Source organism: Gopherus flavomarginatus, chromosome 1, assembly GCF_025201925.1.
Source record: "Gopherus flavomarginatus isolate rGopFla2 chromosome 1, rGopFla2.mat.asm, whole genome shotgun sequence".
NCBI lineage: Eukaryota > Metazoa > Chordata > Testudines > Testudinidae > Gopherus > Gopherus flavomarginatus.
In genome coordinates this window covers 110959267-110979933 of record NC_066617.1, presented here as the reverse complement: position 1 = coordinate 110979933, position 20667 = coordinate 110959267, and the positions used below count along the sequence as shown (strand labels likewise).

General features: G+C 44.3%; 2 protein-coding genes across 5 annotated transcripts in view; both read right to left on the bottom strand.

Moving 5' to 3' along the window:
- Window positions 1-2805, bottom strand: part of DGKI (diacylglycerol kinase iota) — a 308370-nt gene extending 305565 nt beyond the window's left edge. Inside the window, exon 1 of one of the 2 annotated variants that reach the window (XM_050918163.1) lies at window positions 2609-2805. In XM_050918163.1, the coding sequence (XP_050774120.1) occupies window positions 2609-2805 (197 nt within the window). The remainder of the gene's footprint in view (window positions 1-2608) is intronic. The other variant, XM_050918170.1, reaches the window with a different exon arrangement.
- Window positions 2806-11881: 9076 nt separating this feature from the next.
- The window catches only part of CREB3L2 (cAMP responsive element binding protein 3 like 2), a 129058-nt gene continuing 120272 nt past the window's right edge, over window positions 11882-20667 (bottom strand). For all 3 annotated transcript variants that reach the window (XM_050918748.1, XM_050918751.1, XM_050918752.1), the window contains exon 12: window positions 11882-19917. In XM_050918748.1, the coding sequence (XP_050774705.1) occupies window positions 19842-19917 (76 nt within the window). In that variant the 3' untranslated portion in view covers window positions 11882-19841. The remainder of the gene's footprint in view (window positions 19918-20667) is intronic.

Sequence of the window (20667 nt, the reverse complement as noted above, 5' to 3'; positions counted from 1 at the left end):
AACATGTTACAAACAGATTTGTAAGTATAAAATATCCAAACTAATCAAATGAAGTGAACATATACAGCTTGAATAGAAACACTTCCCAAATCTACTGCAAAATACATCTCTCTTGCACCAAAAGCATGTTAGCTGGCAGATGTCAACATTTAGAACTGACCCTCCCTAGCTTCAGGGCCGGTGCTACCATTTAGGCAACCTAGGCAGTTGCCTAGGGCGCCAAAAAGCGGCACCCCCCAAAAGTGTTTAAAGCCGCTTCAGCGGCCGCTGCGCTGAGCTGCTGCCAGCACCGCTGGCAGCCCGGGGGTTCCACCATGCAGTCGCTGCTTCGCTTTTCCCACTTCCCAGGCTTGCGACGCCAATCAGCTGTTTGGCGCCGCAAGCCTGGGAGGAGAATTAGAGTGGGGGCAGCATGCTCAGGGAGGACGCGGAGCAGAGGTGAGCTGGGGTGGGGAGGTACTGCACAGCTCCCTGGGCCAGAGGGTGGGAAGCTGCCATGGAGGGGCGTCTCAGGGCAGAGAGGAGGGGCGGGGAGCTGCTGCAGGGCTGTGGGGGGGCAAGGTGGAAGTTTCGCCTAGGGCACAAAACTTCCTTGCACCGGCCCTGCCTAGCTTATTAACCCACCTGTGGAGTTCCCCGTCTTCAGCTGAAACTGGCACAAGCTGCTGCCACAAAATTAACAGTTTTAAAAAACATACTGTAATAAAGTTATAAAAATATTGAAAGATGCTATATACACAAAAAGTTCAAGAGGAGGCCAGTGTCACTCACTGAGGACAGCCCAGTATGAATCACTCACAGCTTTATTTTCATCACCCCTTACTCAAAGTCAGAAGAAATATTCTCTACCCACACATGAGGTATTATTTAAATTCAGCTTTAACTACGGAGGGGCAACATCTCCCCACAAGTATGTAATTACATCATTTTAAAGCATCACTGAGAGAGAGAGAGAGCGAGAGAGAGCGCATAGCATTATTAACCTGACTAAAATACAAGGGGACAGCCCAAAAGTATTTTTAAGAAGCACCTCAGTGCTAATGAAAGTTGCTGATTTGACAGCCCTGGACACAGAAGTCCGATTTTATTCTAAAGGCAGAATAGTAGCAGCTATATGATCTTCTTCCACCCTCAAGTTAATGTGGCTCACCCCTGACACAGGTGTGGGGTCATACTGTGATGGGTTTTTGGGGGGACATGTGGTTGTAAATCATCTAGAACTAGACTGAGACCACCAACTTCTCTGACATGAGCCAAACACCTCTTGAATAGTAACAATTTTCAATAGTTACTGACTTGGGAGCAGATGTAACCGGTAGCCTAAAAAAGGAAGGACTCCATTAGCATGCCCTAGTTATCAAGTCACAGAAATGTATTTTTGAAAGAGGAATCTAGTTTTTTGAGTATGTGGTGTAAATGCGTTGTGATAAAATGAAAAAAAAGTCATAAAAGCAACACCACACTTCAGTTATACCAAATGCCCACACTTTCCAGGTGTTTGGACATGCTTAGCCTTTGGTCTTCTGCCTCACAAATCAGCCAAGTTGTGTGAGTATTCAATATAACCACCCACACACCTTGTCATCTGCTAATGCTTACATAATGACTCACTGGGGGGTTGAGGGGGAGAGAAAGAACACTTGCTCTTCATGACACTTTCCATAGAGAAATTCTGATCAGAAATAGCAATGCCACAGGAAAATGTTTTTGTGACCCCTAGCTAAAATATGTTTGGAGGCCCAAGCAATGATAAGCAGCCTTAATTTTATTCCAAACAGCTAAACTCAAGAATCACTCCACTCCTCTGACAGTCAGGCAGCATTTCTGACCCTCTTTGGATAATCCTGAAGTCTGCACACATACACCTCCTAATGCTCTCTACCTATTTGGAGGGTTATCGTAAACAAGATCATGGTTTCTTTTTTAGTGTAATCCAGATTGACTGGGGAAAATAAAAGCAACACAGACAATTACGGTGCTGCCCTCACCTTAATCCCTGACTCTGCAACATCATTCTGATAGCGTAACTCCCACAGCCTGCTGTCAGGGCACTCCATGCAAAGACTACATCAGAACCAACTGCCACAATATAACACATTTCATGGACAAGCATACTAATATACCTACACACACATATAAATGCATATATATAAAACACATATATGCATACACACACACACACACACACACTATTTCCTATAGCACCATCTCTATATTTTAGCCCACTAAGAGTTTGTCTTGTGGAATCTCTCTCCCTCCCAAACCCACCACCACCTTCCTCAAAGCTGTCTGTCCGCTCCTGGAGACCACCAGAGCCAGCTCAGTGAACTACTGGGGGTCCCCACATCTCAGCCTGAGCTCCGCCGCTGGCCCATTCCTACCTGCTGGAGTGGTTCCAGCTACCAACTTGGTGTCTCCTCTCAGCTATTTCCAGAGCAGCAAGACTGCAGCCCTGAAGCCTGAGCTTGCAGCAGGCACCAGGGAACTTCCAAGGCTGGAGCCCTTTTCCTGCGGCTCCAGGAGTCCCCCCATCCCAACCCCCGGACTCCCGAGGCTGGTTCAAGGGGCGCGTCTGGGCTCCAGAGCCCCGTCCCCGGCCCTCACCCACCTGTAGGACACTTGCTTCCTGAAGGTTAAGTTCCTCAGCTTTTCTTCCAGGGACTCTTCCTTCTGGCCGGCGACTCCCATCTCCTCCTCGGCAGCAGCCGCCGCGCTCCTCGTGTCCCCTCCGCCCTCGGCTCCTCGGCAGCAGCTGCCGCTGCCTGCAGCCCCCTTGTCCTCGCCGGCTGCCGACGGGGGGTTCATTGCGGGGCGGGAAGGACAGCAGCCCCCCGGGCCCTGAGCTGCAGGGAGCAGGCGCGGGGCCGGCGGCGGCTGCAGCCGCTGAGGTGGGGGGACAGGGACAGGGACGGGGCGGCTGCTGCAGCTGGAGCCGCTCGCGGAGGAGGCTGCAAATGGCACCACCTTCCCGCAGCATCCATCGGCGGCTGCACCGCAGCGGGGCATTGTGGGAAACTCTCTGCCTCCCCCTCCTCTCGGGCCAATCAGCGCCCGCCTCCTCCTGCTGGTGCTCCTGCCGCTCCCTCCTAGGACGGGAGCAGCAGCATCGCCTCCAGCCGGGCCAGGGGCCCGGGAGCGGGTGGGGGTCGCGGCTCGGGAGCCGCAAGGCGCTTCTTTGCACTAGGGCTGAGGCGAATGGGCCCGGGAGGCGTCAGGACAATATTACAGGGAGGGAGGGAGGAAGGGAGGGGGTATTTTTTCAGGAGCCAGTGAGGGAAGAGGGGTAAATGGGAGGGGGAGCTCTGGAGTGTTTGGAAAGGGAGGGGGAGATATTTGGGAGTTAGGGTCCCCTCTGAAGATTATAGGACGATGATGGGGGGAGAAAGCAGGTGGGGAAGGGAGGTTCCTGGTGGAGTGTTTAGATGTGGGGGAGGAAAAGGGAGGGTCACGGCTACAGCAGCTGTTTAACTAGCTCTGCATACGCACACACAGCCCCAACTCCTCCAGGAGATTTCTGACAGTTGCTTTGGGCACATTTCCTGCTGGAATGGTCTCACGTATCAATCACACTCATTACAGTGGGAGAGACAAGGCGGAGGGAGAACTGGCACCCGTGTCATATTTTAAATGAAAAACCAATACCTAAAAACAGCCTTCCTCCCTTACAAGGTGTTTGAGTTGTGAGGGCAGGGGAGGCCTGGATCAGCAATGAATTAAATATGTTCTCCTGAAAAAGCTCTCCAGAGAACGGCTGATTTTTCTTTACGTTTTGGGCTACATTAAACTTCCTAGAGACATGTCCAGGCTTTCACTTTTATTTCTTCACAGGATCTTGACTCTTTTTTTTTTATAAGACATTACAATCAAAGCAGAAATCAGGTTTGATTAAACTGATTTTAATCTGTAAAAATTTAAAACCAGTGAGCAATTGTCCTGGTGGTGACCCTAGGATGCAGGGATGGGAGAGCTGGAAAGGGAGGTAGACAGGAGCTATTAATGCACAGCACTAATGAGGGATCCAGTGAAATTTTACCAAGGTGGGGGAAAGGAAAGGAAATCTGAACAGATATGTAGGAGGAAGCAGTTAATAGGCATTTTCACGACTAAAGGAAACATAGTTGGGGACAGGGCCCGTGCAACCCATTAGGCAGCCTAGGTGCTAGCATTTGGGGGATGGCATTTCAGGTTCTTTGACGGTGACCACAGGCCAGATCTTCGGCCACCCTGGTCATTGTCGGCATTTAGGCTGAGGGACCTGTGGCAGGGGGGCGCAGGGAGGGCCACCTGCAGCAAGTAAGGGGGGGCACAGCACACAGGGAAACCACTCCCAGATCATCTCTGCTCTGCCTCCTCCCCTGAGCAAGCAGCCCTGCTCTGCTTCTCTCCCTCTCTGGCGCCACAAGGCTGGGAGGCAGGAAAAGTGGAGCGGCGATGGCATGCTTGGGGAGGAGGGAGAGCAGAGGTGAGCTGGGGTGGGGAGCTGCTGGGGGGGACACCTCAGGGCGGGGGGGGAGCTGCCACAGGGGTGGGTGTCTCAGGGCAGAGGGGGGGTAGGGAGCTGCCAGGGGGGCGCCTTAGGGCAGGGTGGGGAGCTGTCACAGGGCTTGGGGGGCAGGGGCAAGGTGGAAGTTTCGCCTAGGGCGTGAAACATCCTTGCACCCACCCTGGTTGGGGAAACAAACAGAAAATATTAGTGAATGGACACTGTAAGTAAATATGGCTTACATGGTTGCATATTAAATATGTGAAAAAGAACAGACAATTCCAGAGACATCAGCCATCACTCCACATAGTTCAGTAACATGTTTTCCATAAGCCACTGAAGAAACCTCAAGCGATAAGAGCAGCCTTGACTTCCCAGCCCCCAACAAATGGATTTAAAATACTAATATATTCTTACACATTAAAATAAAATATAGAGCCGCATGTGCCTCCTGGACAAATGCAAAAGCTTACTACTGTTCTCCTCACCCTTCCTCACCTCTCACCCAGTATTTTTCCATCTAAAATTTGGGCCCAGTCTTGTAAACACTGACATATGAGAATGCTCATGTGCATAAATGTACACATCATGAATAAGTGTGCACAGGATTGGAACTTTAGCTTACATATTCTTCAGACAGGGACCGTGTTTTTCAATTTGTATTATGAAGTATCTAGCACTCTCTTGGACACTATACAAATAGTAATAAATCTGTCTGGTTTCTTCACAATGTTGATTCTTCAACAACTGTACCTGCCAGGTACCTTTGAGTACCTCCAAGATGCCCCCCTCATAATCTGCTCTTCATTGCCTGTCTCCTTTTCTTATAAACAAATATGATATTATTCAAGAGGAATGGTCCAAAACACTGTACCTTGCAAAAGCACTTGGACAATGACAACAGGATACACACGACTGACCTTAGAGGCAAGTGGACAGGCAATCAGGGTGGGTTTCAAGATTCAGGTACACTAAATCCCTGCCCCCAATTACTTTGGGTGTGGGCATGTGGTTGTGTGTATTTTTTTCCCTTCTGGGAGACAAAGGCACCTCTGACCAGCTGGTCCCTGACAGAAGACCAGGGTCAGTGCCCCGTGTCAGAACAAGTGGGCCCACTTGAACCAATTAAAGCAGGCAAGGCTACACCTAGCGTTACAAAGAGCTGTCAGAGGGAGGAAGTATTGGAATAGTCTGTGCCTGGGGGAACAGAGCCAGAGCAGAGTAAAGCTAATGCCTGTGGTGGGTCCCTAGAGGCTAGACTAAGAGGGGAAGGTAGCCCTATGAAACACTAGGACAAAAGGTAAGCAAATTTTATTTGTTTCTCTTTGCACAGTAAACCTTCTTAAAAGGAGACCAGGCTTGGCAGTGAGTACATGCTAAGCTGGGGAGATGCCCTGCCCTGTGGAAACTCCATTTTTGTCCTTCCTTCTTACCAAAAATTGTTGCATGTTCTTCCAACATAAACCAATGCTGCTCACAGCACTGGCCACAGAGAGATCCAAGAGGTTCTTCTGACATGTCCATCTCCCTGTACAGTATAGTATTCCCAGTGCTAGTCCAGAAAGTAAGGGACTGAGGTTGAGCCCTGAACTCAGATCCCCATGTGGCAGAGTAACATGTTGTCCCTGCACTCGCAGAAATAAAAACAGCACTTAAAATAATATATTGCACCCTTGGAAAAAGGGGTCAAACACACTTCTAGCAAGTCCTCTTTAGCTACATCTACAAAATTAATTGGCGATGCAGCTTATGACAATTGCCTGCCTTAACTTTGTCTCATCTATTCCTAGAATCATTAAAAATGTCTTCATGAGAGGTAGGTCAAGTGGCCAAGAGAATCAGATGCTGCCCTAATCCTCTCGGAGTGTTTGTTTATGCATTAATCTCTTCCAATTCCCCCTCCCCATGCAGTCTGTTTTTAGTACACTACTAAAGCAAACACCTGGCTCCATCACAGAACCTATTAACAAACGAAATACCGCACCCCCTTTGTTCCCTGCCTCACCCTTTTGTTGGCCAGCCACAGTGTAAGAAAAAGTCACAACATGGGACTGTTTAAACACCTGGTATAATAGTGACAATAATATTAATTTAAGAATGTAAAGGTTGAAGGTGGGGCTTTGACAAAATCCCAGAGGAATATACCCAACAAGCACCTAGTTTTCAGTGTCCAGAATCCAGAGCCACACTAAGGCAATGTGACAAAAAAAACAATGACACCCCAAACAAACAAAATCCTTACCCACACACCACAAAAACACATCCATAAGAAAAGAGGGACAGGATGAGCAATCCTGTTATTCTAAAAAAAAAAAAAATTCAAAGGGAATACTTTAGGATCACTTGCTGTATAAAAATCACACTGTGTGGTGGAGACTTTTGCAAGGCACTTGAGCTGAGGGGATCCTTAAAGGCCATTTAGAAGCTTCAGTTAGTGCTGACCGTGGTTGCCCACCTTGTAAGTAGGGTAAACTGGTGAGAGCTTATTATGGCTAGAGAGCGTGTGCACGCACACACACTCCACTGCCTTGCACTTCATTTCTGGGTAAAATTCAGTGTGCTTGTTACTCTCTACAAATCCATAATGCTATAGAGCCTAGTTACCCCAGACTCCTCTTGCAATGCTCCACCGTGTTGCTTGGAATCAGAACAGTACAGCGAACGATCCTATGGGTATAATTGGAGGGGGTCAGGGCAGGACATTGCAGGGAATTAATCCCTGTACTAGGGCTTGGGGCAGGTTAGGGACAAAGGGGAGGTGACTTGCACTTTCCATATGCTGAGATTGTCAGGGGAAAGAATTGCCCTGCCATCACTACATGTCTATACTATATTATGGGATCACCTATTTTTGCTATTGCTGCTGAAATTTGCGAGACTAATTTGCAACATATGGTGCTAAATAAGCTTCCAATACATTCTGCTTTATAGTAGCAATAAGGAGTGAATCTGAAGGCTAGTATGGTAAGGCCTTGCTCACCGGAATTACTCCGGAAACATGTCAATTTTTAAAGAAACAGGAGAAACTTCCTGAAAATATCAGATTTATTCATAGATTTCTATGTAGACTTTATTCCCTGTGGCTAGACTAAACTGGAAGAGATCAGTACATAAGAATAGAACCTTACCAGGCTTTGACAACATCTGGGAGTTTTGTGCTGGCTTCCAACAGCGGATATCACAGTTCACAGGTTGGCAGTGATACAGAGGCTCAGGCTTTGGGATAAAGGAAGTACCTTGCATCATTTTGCAGTGACTCCTCTGGCTGGTTTGGGAGCCTTGATGGGCTTCAGCAGGTGTTAAGTCCTCCTTTAGGCAGTAGGCTCATGGCTGCAATGCCTGGCTTGAAGAGCTGGCTGGATGGCATGAATGAAACAGGAAATGCTCAGACAGGATTACATTCATCCCTGTACACAGGGCCAGGAAAAAGCCTTTGCACTATTTAGTGTCATTGAAGTCCTATTCTGAAGGCTTCAATTGTGCATAGATTCTGTGCATGGGGGTAGATTTTAACCGGGGAGGGGAGGCAGAGGGGAAAAGAGACAGACAGAAAATCCTTTTAATTCTCCAGGTAGAGTAATTTTTGAAGAGTTCTAATTACACTCAGCTTCTTCCTCCAACCTAAACCTAGGACAGACTTACCTGGGCTAGCTTAGGTTTCCATTCTGCATGCTTGGTTCAGGCACACAACTCATTCTATGGTCAAGCAACTTCTTCAGAGTAATGTTTGATATATATTGACCTGATCTAACATCAGTTCAGTACTCCATTAGACAGAGTTGTTTAGCTGCTTTGGTTATGGCTGCATTAGACAGACAAGTGGATAGTCATGATGTGTCTCTTTGCTAAACTGTTGATTTTGTTGGTAGAAATGCACTGAGAAAAAAAATTTAAGCAGCTGCTGAACATTTTTAAATAGTGCCTTTAGAAAATGGAAGAGGTGCAACTCAACAAATTTGAAGTTATCCTTCAAGGGGTTTTTTGTTTGTGTTTTTTTTTTTAACTCTTTAAAAAAAAAGCCACATAAAACATAAAAGCCAGAACTGAGACTTTTTTCCTTGTAAAGGAACACACAATTCCAATTTTGTAAAAAAATAATGTATATATAACTTGAAATCAATAAAAATTTTGCAACTTAAAAAAATTGAATTAACACACCTTTTTTTTAAACAAGTTGATGTCGCCCTGCAGTATTTGAAGCCCAAACAAAGCTCTAAGAACCTGAGAACAAAACTGACTATAACCAGAGTGAAACTGACTTCATTAGTTTTCAAAGTCCTTGTTAAGAGGAATGCAAAACATAAACAAAGAGCATACTTAACAAATAAAGTGGACTTTTAAAGTGCAATAATTTCTAATAATACCGACTTTGTATATAGCGCTTTTCATCAGTAGAGCTCAGAACTTTGCAAAGGAGGTCATTATCATCATCACCACCATTTTGTAGATGGGGAAACTGATGCACAGAGATGTCATGGCTTTATCTCAAGGTCACCCAGAAGGTCAGTGGCAGAGCTGGCAGCAAACTCCAGTCTAGAGTCACAGTCCAGTGCTCAATCCAGTAGGAAACACTGCCTCTCTGAATACAGAGTCATGGCAGAGATGCAGATGTGTTCACAACACATGAATTTTAAACATCCATTGTTTCTTCATTTGTTTAGAAAAATGCACTCAGATACATTGTGAAAAATCAGTGGCTGGTGAAGGTTCCATTTCTCTATTGCGAGTACAGTATCCATAACAGGGGCAGATACTCAGTCAAATAATGTCATCAAACTGTCAGGGGCAGACTCCGATAGCCTCTCTCACTGATGTCCATGGCCCTAAACATGGCCGAAAGTGTTAATGTGAATGCAGGTATCAGGATCTGGCCCTGAGCAAAAATAGTAACAGATTTTCCAAAAGACAGTGCGTACTGGAGGGTGACAAAGTGTGAACATGAAAGTCTCATGGCCCAGCATTTACTTCTACCACATGGCTATCTGGTGTAATCACAAAGTGAATGCATTACCACTTACCTCATGCTGCTCTAAGGGGCATAACTACGATGACCATTGTTGCTTAATTCAATATTGTTAATAGTCATCTTGCATTTTCATTCCCAAGCCCTTATTTTTCAAGTGGGCAAAACTCAGCTATAACTACTTAAGACAGAAAGATAATGCCCGTAATTGGTCACTCTCTTGATGATTTTCCATTAAGATTTTTCTGCTCAATTTCAGGCTTGTAAAATGTATCCTGGATTGATAGCTCTGGCATCTGATATCCTCTAGTCAGAGAACCAGGACTACGGTGGCAGTTGGGGAAGGATGGGTGTTGCAACATGGTCTCAGTGGTTAAAGCAGAGAAGAATGAGTGGGATGCTTAGGACTCCCACAAGGACATGGCATATCCCCCTGCACAGGGAAGGCACAAGATATTTAATTCAGATGCAGTGGCCAGTCAGGCAGGCATAAGCCCAAATTTCAGGTGGATTCCTACACTCACCTTAGCTGCTCTCATGCCCTTTGGTTAAAGGCACTTCTGACAGAGGTCTTCAATCCATGGCTGTAGCAGCCAGGCTGTTCAGTTAAGTGCTTCTATGCTACTAGGAGTGTACACCTGTGCACGGTACAATCTGGGGTAAGGGAGCAGCTGCTGTCACCCCATGGATGCTTAGTCTAGAAGAGCTATTCTGCTGTACCATGAGATATGAACGGTATCTAAGACTGGAGGGAAAAGAAATGTACATCAAGCAACGTTACTTTTTCACTCAATCCAGTGGACTACCCAACCCAAAGAAGGATGGCCTCGTTCTTTTCCCAGTTCTTGCCACAGACTGCCTGCACGACCTTGAGCAGGTCATTTCATCTCTCTAGGCAAGATTTTCAGAAGTGTTTAGATATATTAGTTGCCAGACAGGACAGCTACAAGCTCCCGCCCCCTGAAAATCAGACTCTTAAGGTGTCAAGAAGGTGTCCCAAAACAGAGCCATACAAAATCCAGTTATGTCTCTGATTCTGTTTCTAGGATGACCAGATAGCAAGCATGAAAAATCGGGACGTGTGTGTGTGTGTGGGGGTAAATAGGCTTCTGTATAAGAAAAAGCCTCAAATATCATGACTGTCTCTATAAAATCGGAACATCTGGTCACCATTTCCCATCTGTACAATGAGGGTTATAACTTCCGTTCTTCCACCTTCTATCTGTCTTCTCTAGTTAAACAGTAAGTTCTTTGGGTACACAGCATGTGTATGTACAGTACTCAGCACTGTGGGGCCCTGATCCTAGTTGAGAGCTAGTGTCATATAAATAACATCAATAGCAAGACAGCCCCTGGAAATGTTAATTTCATATTTAAATGATGCATGTCTATTTCTAAGCTCCATATATTCGCCATGTCACCATAGCAAGGCTCTCAGCTGGGAGAGGAGAAATGGAAACTTATTCTATTACAGTGTTATCCTCTCTCACTGAGAGAAATACTGATTGATTTGTACCAGGCTTCTGGCTGGATGCTGCTACTTGCCCGCCTGAGGCCTTTTGAAAGGGAAAGAATGTTCCTTAATCAGGCGAGAATAACGTTTTAAAAACAAAATGGCAGCCTTCATTTTAAAAATGTGATGGAAAACCACCACAGGAACAAAAGTGCATTTTTCCCCGGTACATGTGTGTGTCAGAATAGACTTCAAGCTGCAGAGGACCCTTGGAAATAGGAGAAAGGCCAGAGATACATTGCCCATGTGCCCATGACCTTTATCTGCAATGTCATCTAGATTTTTTTTTGAGGATGCTTTAGTCTACCTCATAGATCAAGCAGTCGAGTTCCTGATCCATCCACCCACTCAAACACAGAATATGTCAAAGCCAAAATATGAACCTGGATTTGGAGCATTCATCCCAGAGGCAATGGATATTCAAGGGCAGATCATCAGCTCTTGTAAATCAGGGCACATCAATGGAGCTCTGTCAACTTACACACGGTGAAGATCTGATCCTCAAAGTCAAGACAGTTAGTCAATATTCCCAGAATGTAGACTTTCTTTAAATACATCTATGAATTTTGTATTAACATAGCCAAGTTACATAATTCCATAAAGTGCTATTAATATTACAAAAATGTTACCATCCCACCTCCACTATGATTAACAAAAGCAATTCTCCAGTTTTAGCAATCTTGGTAAGAGAAAGGGGCAGATAGTTACTGTGAAACATATACACATATTACTGCTTTTAAACTTCTTCCAGTTCAGTGACATTTTAGATAATCAGGTTAATAAAAAAATAAAAATACATAAATAAAAAAGTCAGACATGGTCTTGTGCTTGCAAAATAACAGAGGAGACCAGATTTTAAATAAATAGGAAGACAAAGGAGCTATTTTTGCTTTTTTTCTACATAAAATATTTATTTGCAAGAATGAAAAGGCATAACATACTTTAGTTTTTACTTAACTACATATATATAATCCTACAAAAGCATTTAGTTTTATTCCAATAATAGTTTGCTGAATTCTACAAGAAAACAATTTCTTTACACCAAGAGACATGTTTGCAGTGTGAACAACCAAGTGGGAATGTATCCAGATGAGCAGTGAATGTATAGAAGTCATTACAAAAAGAGAGTAACCAGCACGTACACGCACGGTTAAACATACATTTGGCAAAAGAACATAGATGTCAGCAAAGTGAAAGGAGGCTCTGTTACAGTTTACTGAGATGGTTTGGTGGATTTTGTTCTTGCACGGTCCCAAATAACTGCCATCTTTTTCATAATGGATAGTTGTGCTGAATATGCATATGGACAAACCACAAATGTGTGTCATCTGTATTTGCGCACACACAGAGAGAGAAAGAGTGTAATCAAAATGATACATGGATGTAACCTGCAAGATGACATTGGTTTGGACGGCCCAAAACATCATTTCTGGCCCTCCACAGGGAAGCATTTCATTTTAGAGGAGAGGACTCCAGATAATTTGTTCTCTGGAACACACAGGGGAACTAGAATATACCTGCAATTTGAATTTATATGTCCAAGAAAATTCTTTGCAGTCATTTTTTATTGAGCCTAACGTGGTTAAGAGGACGTGTTCATGGGAAAGGAGAATCCTTTAGCTCTTGTACCAGAAGACTAATTGTATTCCTTGAACTGTCACTCCCAGACTTCACGTCTTATGGCCTTCTAATTTACTGCCCTAAAAAAAAAGGGGCTGAAGCTGTAATTTCATGAAACAAAAAAGTGACACCCAAAGGCTAATTAGGGTAAAGCCAGGTACGTTTCCCTGTACTTATCCAGAGCTGTCTGCATCAGGTTTGGTGTTCAGTCCAGGCTCTACTGACATACATCTTCATATACAGTAAGAGATAACACTTACAGAATGTAACAGGACAGCTTTCAGATAGGTAATACCACTGCTAATCTCATTTGCACTGGGATCCAGATAGAACGTTCTATTGAACCAAGTGGAATGTCTGCCAGCTGCTCAGATAAACGCATAAATGATGAAGTATAAATGAATGAAAGCCTTTATTTAGAGTGGCTTAGTATTTTAAGAAAACTCCTGCAAGTGTCTTTAAAATCACTCAATACACATGGTATTGTTAACTATATCAATCGAAGATGGGATTCCATTACTTTGGCATCACTGTACCAGAATCAGCTATGGGCTGATACAAACAGATATTTTAAAACAGAAGTCTGATTGTGACTCACCCACTTCTGCTCCTCTTTTCTTTCCTATTCTCAACCCATTATATGTACAATAAAAGATCAGATTTATTTTACCCATGTTGCATGAGAAAGTGGAATCCACTGAAAAGGTCAGCCCCATTATTCTCCATGCACAGGGCTACATAATTAAAAAGGTAAGGAAGGAGAGAAGGTAAGATTTGCGTGGGAGTGGGGGTCGATCCATACAAAAGATTTTCCTTCTTGGCGTGAAGAAATTTTCTCTTTGCTGCTGGAGACCCTCCATCTCAGAATTACTTCACAACCTTTGAGGCAATTTTGGAAATGCAGCTTTCCCTTACTCCATATCCTCACATTTTACTCTCTTTGAGGGATGGGTTGGAAGTGGGCTGTAGATCATAGCAGAGACTGGTGGCAGTAACTAAACCAAAATACAGCCCCCCCTTCAGTCTCATGGGAGTTTCTTGCAAGATCCAAAGCAACACGGGCTTAGAAAATAGGAGGCAAAACCACATCTGTGCCTTAATAAAGAAAGGAAGATGTGTGAGATATGCATATGGAAAAACAAATTCCTGTCTCATGTCCAGGGTCTCTCTAAGTACAATCTACCACTGAGGCAAGGCAGTTAATCTGGATCTCACCCACAATCTAAGACTGAATGTCCATGGAGCATCTGCTGGGTTTTAAGATTATTGGCTGTGCACATTGACTCACTGACTGAACCTGTACACATTTATTGATATATCTAATGCACTTCTCTGTGGCCAGTTTATCCCCACACCCCCAACAGTCATTTGGCCTTAACACTGATAAACAGTAAGGGCAGCTACAGTGCAAAGCTGCAGAGTTATGGAAGCAATATAGTAGTTAAACAAAGCACCTCTACAATATACTGCTTTATTCCCAATCACCAAAGCAAACGACCTACTGTTTCACCTTCAAAATGCAAAACATTCCCTTTCTAATTAGTGCTTTGAGAATAAAATATTTTAGTCACAGAGCATAAAAATACTAACTATATTTCTGTTCTTGTGGGGGGGGTGTGATTTGGGGGGTTGTACAATGGCCTGTTGGCACTAGCTAGAATCTAGAGCCCAAATACTCTATGGCAATCCCTCTTGATGTGGTAATTAATATTACTCATTCATTTGACCTACACTGTAACTGTGTCTAGACAATGTCCACTGCTGAAAGTGAGTTATTAATAGGTGGTTTTTTGGGGGAGGGGAGGGGGGTGTGGAGAGGACAGGCAGACAGTTAAATTTTAGTCTAAAAATATATTTTGATGCAGATAAAGCTATGGGGTGTCACAGGGTAGCTGGTCCCTATGGACAGACTGAGCCCTGCTCCCCTGGACCAGAATCAGTGAGCCCAATCCAGCCAATTAAAAGAGGGCTGAGCTACACCTGGGCCTATAAAGGGCTGCTAACTGGGCAGCTGGAGGGGGAATTGATTGAGGCAGGCTGTGCCCTGGAGGAGGTAAAGTCACATCAGAGTGGAGCAAACTCCAGTGGTGGGGCCCCTGGAGCAAGGGGGCCAGTGGCTGAGGGAGACAGCCCTGAGGCTGCCACCCACAAGAGGGAGCAAAACTGGCCAGAACTGGGAACATGTGAGAAATCCCTGAGAGGGGTGGAACTGGAACCTGAAAGCAAGGACTGAGTTAAGCCTCTTTTTTCTGTTTCTTTACCTGGGTTTATTAAGTCTTTAAAGAGACTGAGCATGGCAGCGCATACTTTGGAGCTGGAGAGAAGCCCGGCCCAGTGACAGGAGCCAGCTCCTCAGATGGTGTAAGTCAGAACTACTCCATGTAAACTATGTAAATGGAAACTCAGCCAGCTGAGATCTGGCCTATGAACCTTAGTGTATTAAAATATTAGTCTGCACAGAACAAATAGTGAACATACCTGAAACTGTAACAGAGGTTGGTATGCTATTTATAGTTCTCTCTTCCTCCTCTCCTCCATACTAACATGATTAGAACTGTCACATGGCCTGGGCCTGATTTCCATAAATATATATTTATATTAAAAAAATAATGCCCTACTTTCCATCATAGCTTAACTTCCTGGACTCAAAGCCTGACAGCTCGGGGAATGTCCGAAGATTATAGGGGACAAGCAAAGTTTTACTGGTGTGGTAAAACATGGGTTTGGGAATGGGGTTCCATGTAGGCAGCTTTCAGGGTATCTGTGCAGAGGGCCAGCACAAAGGCTATATACTGCATAAGTCCCTAGGCCTGGGACTGCTAGAGTGGGACTTAGATGATTTCTTGGGACTTAAGTGGTGCATGACTTGTGCTGACCCTACATCCAGGAATGAATTTCACCCCAGAGTAAACAAGTGACCAATTGCTAGAAAAAGAGCAAAGGGTACGTCCACACTACCCGCCAGATCGATCGATATCTAGCATCTCATCTAGATGAGATAAATCGATCCCCGAACGCGCTCCCGTCGACTCTGGACCTCCACCAGGGTGACAGGAAGCAGCAGAGTCAACGGGGAAGCCGTGGCCATCGATCCCGTGCCGCGAGGACGGGAGGTAAGTCGAAATAAGATGTGTTGACTTCAGCTATGCTATTGCTGTAGCTGAAGTTGCGTATCTTACATCAACCCCTCCCCTCAGTGTAGACCAGGCCTTACAGAAGAAACCCATTTCATTAGCATTAGATAGCCACTGTCAGGTTCAATAGAAGTAGTTTATTTTAAAGGAATAATATTTCCCAGCAGTGACTTCAACCTAAATGTTGTGCTAGTTTAGGAGAGCCACAAAAAACAGCTAAAATTTCTTTTTACGCATCAAACATATTAGGGCTATAGAGAGGCTATTTTTATGGTCATAGGAACACAGGAATTGCTGTACTCCACATTATCCATACATAGATCAGACCATCTAATCCAGTAGCCTGACTCAGACAGCAGCCCATATCAATGAAGATGTAAAACCCCCATAAATGGTGTGGTGTATCCAAGCTGAGTGAATTGCAAAAAGCAAATGGTTTTAATGGTGATTAGCAATGATTTGGGGAAATTCTCTATTTTAACAGTGTAAATTATTATAAGGAACACAGGGACAGAATTCAATTTTTTTTTAAATTAGTAACGTTAATAGTGTCTCTTTACTGGGAGCGAATGCACTCGTGCATTAAGTAGGGTAATGGGCACGAGAGATTAGACAGTTAAGCCTCCACCTACTCCACATTCACATTCCATACACAGCTATATAAATAATCCCCAAGAGAGACAGAAATTTTGGGCCTGTTTTGTAGGAACGCTGAGCCCCCCCAGTTTCACTCAAAGTGAAGGGCACCTGGGGATGCTCTGTAAACCAGGTATTTTGTGAATCTGCTAATCCCTGACTCATGGCTACCTGATTGTACTTGGATGCCCTGAGATAGCCAATATGGTAAATCTAACAGGTCATACATTTTCCCCTTCCCTTTAGTGACCTCAGGTGGTTAAAATAATGCTGACATCACTTGTGTCTCAGTTCAGACACTTGCCCACTCACACCCATCTTTTCCTTCCTCTTTCCATCGTGCAATTATAATGTGGGTTCCCAAAGGGAGAGCTGTGTGACGGTTGTCTGTGTGCACTAGAGCAATCAAGAGAGCCTGAGAGAATTATCATGGCTGTTGTGACTGACCCTTAATAAAAGGGGATATGCCTTAGGGGTGGTACTGACCCACACTGACAAGAAAAGATTGACTGTGAATATGCTCACAATGGCATTTCTCTCTCATCGCCACCAATTTTTTTTTTAAAGGCACCTGGACAGATGAATGGGGTTTGACCTTGAACAGGGGTCGGCAACCTTTCAGAAGTGCTGTGCCGAGTTTTCATTTATTCATTCTAATTTAAGGTTTCACATGCCAGTAATACATTTTAACATTTTTAGAAGGTCTCTTTCTATGTCTATAATATATAACTAAACTATTATTGTATGTAAAGTAAATAAGGTTTTTTAAAATGTTTAAGAAGCTTCATTTAAAATGAAATTAAAATGCAGATTCCCCCCCCCCGGACCGGCGGCCAGGACCTGGGCAGTGTGAGTGCCAATGAAAATCAGCTCGTGTGCCACCTTCGGCATGTGTGCCATAGGTTGCCTACCCCGACCTAGAAAGTGATGCACACAAGAGGTGTACATACCAAATTCCATTATCTGCTCATGGAATAGGGGCACATGTCCCACTCTTGCCAATCTGAATGTTGTTTCTGATCATGGTACAGTGGGGACTGATCCAAAGTCTACTCAAGCCAAATGGATTCTTTCCATTAACTTCACTGGGTTTTGGATCAGGCCCCTAGTGAACAGATGGGATAGTGAACAAAGGAAGGGAGACTAAAAAAGGAAAAATCCAAACAGGAAAGGACGAAGCACTGCAGAGGCTACACTAAAATACAAAAAAAAAAATACAATTTTTCTTTAAAAATATTTTATAAAATAGAATACCTGGAGAAAAGAGCTACTGTACATGGTATAAAACACAAGGCTACACTAGTTTGGTCTCCTTATTTATGTGAAAAAGGAGAGGGTTTGTTTTTTTTTAAACATTTTAATATTTTTTTAATCAAGTTTTCCTGGTAAATTGCAAAAGTAGCCATATTATTCTGTCCTATTTAGGTTTTTAGGCTAAAGTCATCACTGGGAACTCTGAGCAGCCCTTTGTAATAACCAAATAAAATCCAGAAGCAATCACTGGTGGGCTGGCTGGACCACGGAAAGGACAGTTGTGAGTGGAAAGGGCAGCCCTGCCTAGGCATAATCTGGGTATTGAGAGAGGGAAAATCACTGCACTCGAGGCAGTGTGCATTAAATGCATCAGCATGGTGCTTTAGAAGCAGTATAGTCTAGTGGATAGGGTACTGCACTGAGAAGCAGGAGACTTGGATTCTATTCCTGGCTCTATCAATGACCAGCTGTGACACCCTGGGCAAGGCATTTCTTCTCTCCGTGTATCTATTCCCCCCTCCCATCTTTTTTCTACCTTGTCTATCCAGGATAGCGGCTTCAGGACAGGGACAATCTCTCATCATGTATGTGTACAGTGCCTCGCACAATGGGGCCCTGACCTTGGTTTGGTCTTCTAGATAGTTTTGTAATAATAAATAACTAGAGAGGGAGACCATCAGCACTGACTTGAACTGCGTCTAATTGGGAATATACAACAAATATTTTCCTAAGTGGTTGCTTTAATTCCATTTACTTTTACTAAAAGGGAGGAGGAAGGGAAGCCTCATTACATTCTAATAATCACTATAGGGAACTAAGTATCAGAGGGGTAGCCATGTTAGTCTGGATCTGTAAAAGCAGCAAAGAGTCCTGTGGCACCTTATAGACTAACAGACGTTTTGGAGTATGAGCTTTCGTGGCTGACAAAGTGGGTATTCACCCACGAAAGCTCATGCTCCAAAACGTCTGTTAGTCTATAAGGTGCCACAGGACTCTTTGCTGCTTTTATAGGGAACTAAGTTTAATTTTAAAAAAATGCATATTTTTTCCATCTTGATTTCAAAGTTCACCAAGAACACCTGCATGGTCTTGGGAGCTTGGCTCTCCAGTCTGACTACCAGAGTGAAATTTTGGAAAGCTAATAAATACTATTTACAACAGTAGCAGGAGGCTGGGGGAAAAGAAGAAGAACCTAGAGCAATCTGAGGCCTTGTCTACCTCAAAAAACTGCACCGATGTATCTAAATGGATTTAGAAACTAATTTAATTAAAGCCAGGCAATCCCCTAACGTGGACGCTTTTATTTTGGTTTAAGAGAGCCTAGTATTGATTTCGTTTATGCCAGTAAGGAATCAACTTAAGCTAAATGGATACAATATACTAGTCATAATCTTATTTAAAGATTTCCAAACAAGGGAGTCACACAGATTAAACTCAATCAGTTTCTAAACTGATTTAGCTAAATTGGTACAATTGTAGACAAGGCCTGAGAAGGCACATGGGCTGATTGAACTTTGCCTGGATCCTTCATAAGGATGGCAACAGTAAGGAAACTTCACCCAACACGTGATAAAGGGGCAGGAAAAGGGAAGAGAGAGAGAGAGAGAGAGAGAGAGCGCAAGCAGGGAGAAGCAAAATAAAAAAAAAATAAAAATCAATACTGCCATTGAACAGACTCTCCTGTCTGTGCTGTTGGCTCAATAGAACTAGTGTGTGTTCTCTGCCCTCAGTGGGAGGGATGGGAACTGTGAACACTTTTCTCTCCCCATAAAGCTCCAGTGTGCCAAGAGTAATGGGCATGGAGCTGTGGCCAAATCCTGAGCTGTGTCACACTGCATCTTTCAGCTTCCTTCTCCCACGTGACCTACCACAAATGTTCCCCCGTGAGTTACATTGATCCCACTCCTCCATTCGATGGCTCTGCCCCTTGATTAGGGTACATACACAAACCAACCAGCTGTACACCGTTGGCACCAGCTGCCTTTAGGATTCAAACCCTCCCTTGTATTACCAGTCAGGGATAGCAGTAAAAGCAGAAGCAGGTTTGTGTGCCCGGAGGAAGGGACAAAATGAGGACAACTGCTGCTGACTCAAGTCACAGACTCTTCAGCCAAATCAGAAGTTAGCAGACTCTCTCTCTTTTGCCCTTTGGTTCCCTGATGGTGATGAGTCCGGAGGAAGGGGTGGGCCTTGGGTTGGAAAGAGGGGAGGATAATGAGGGGGGAAAAGGCCTCTTCTTTAAGAAGTGGCATTGACTCGTCTATCAATTTCAATTATTTTCAGCGTTTCATTCACTTCCAGCTCTGAGCTGACCCTGTGAGGAGAAAAATAAAAGGAATGTTATACCTGTATGGAGTCATGCAAAAAGTGCACACTCCACTGAAACTGGCTCCTGCTATTACAATGCCTATTATTTACCAGGAGCTCACTGGTTGGAACTTGGTAATGCATCGAATTAGTCAGCTCTTCACCCTAAAACAGATATGTTGGGATAAGGGTGGGGCGGGGCCAGGGTGTCTCATCCTAGTGCTTTAAGAAACATATCCAAATAAAAACCCATTTGGCACAATCGAAAGGGTCTGTTGAAGAGATCCACACCTTGAGCAGCATGGTGGTGGCAGGGCATGAAGTAGTACAGCAAGGGAAGAGACATAACACATCAGTTCTTCAAACCAGAGAGTCTCATTTTCCAGGAGCACCAAATCTCACATTATTTTAAAGGAAAGAATTTAACAAGGAATTCCATGCAAGTTTCTCAGGGTGACCCTTCTAGCAGTACATGCTCCACCCTCCCAGCTCTGCCCTGCAGCAAACTAACATGGCCTAGGGTACAAAGCCATCTTGAGTGCAAAAGGCACCCAGCTCCTCATAACCCGCCCAGTCAGAAATCTCAGCAATTCACAACCTCATGTTGCCATTCAAATGGCAATGCCCCATGGCCTGCATATTTTTAGATTGCTTGATGATGCGTATTTCCCCTCAGCTTTCAGCACGTAGGCAATGCATCTCCCTCTGGTTTATATTTTACTGGTATTTTCCATCCCAAGAAGTTATTATTTGCATA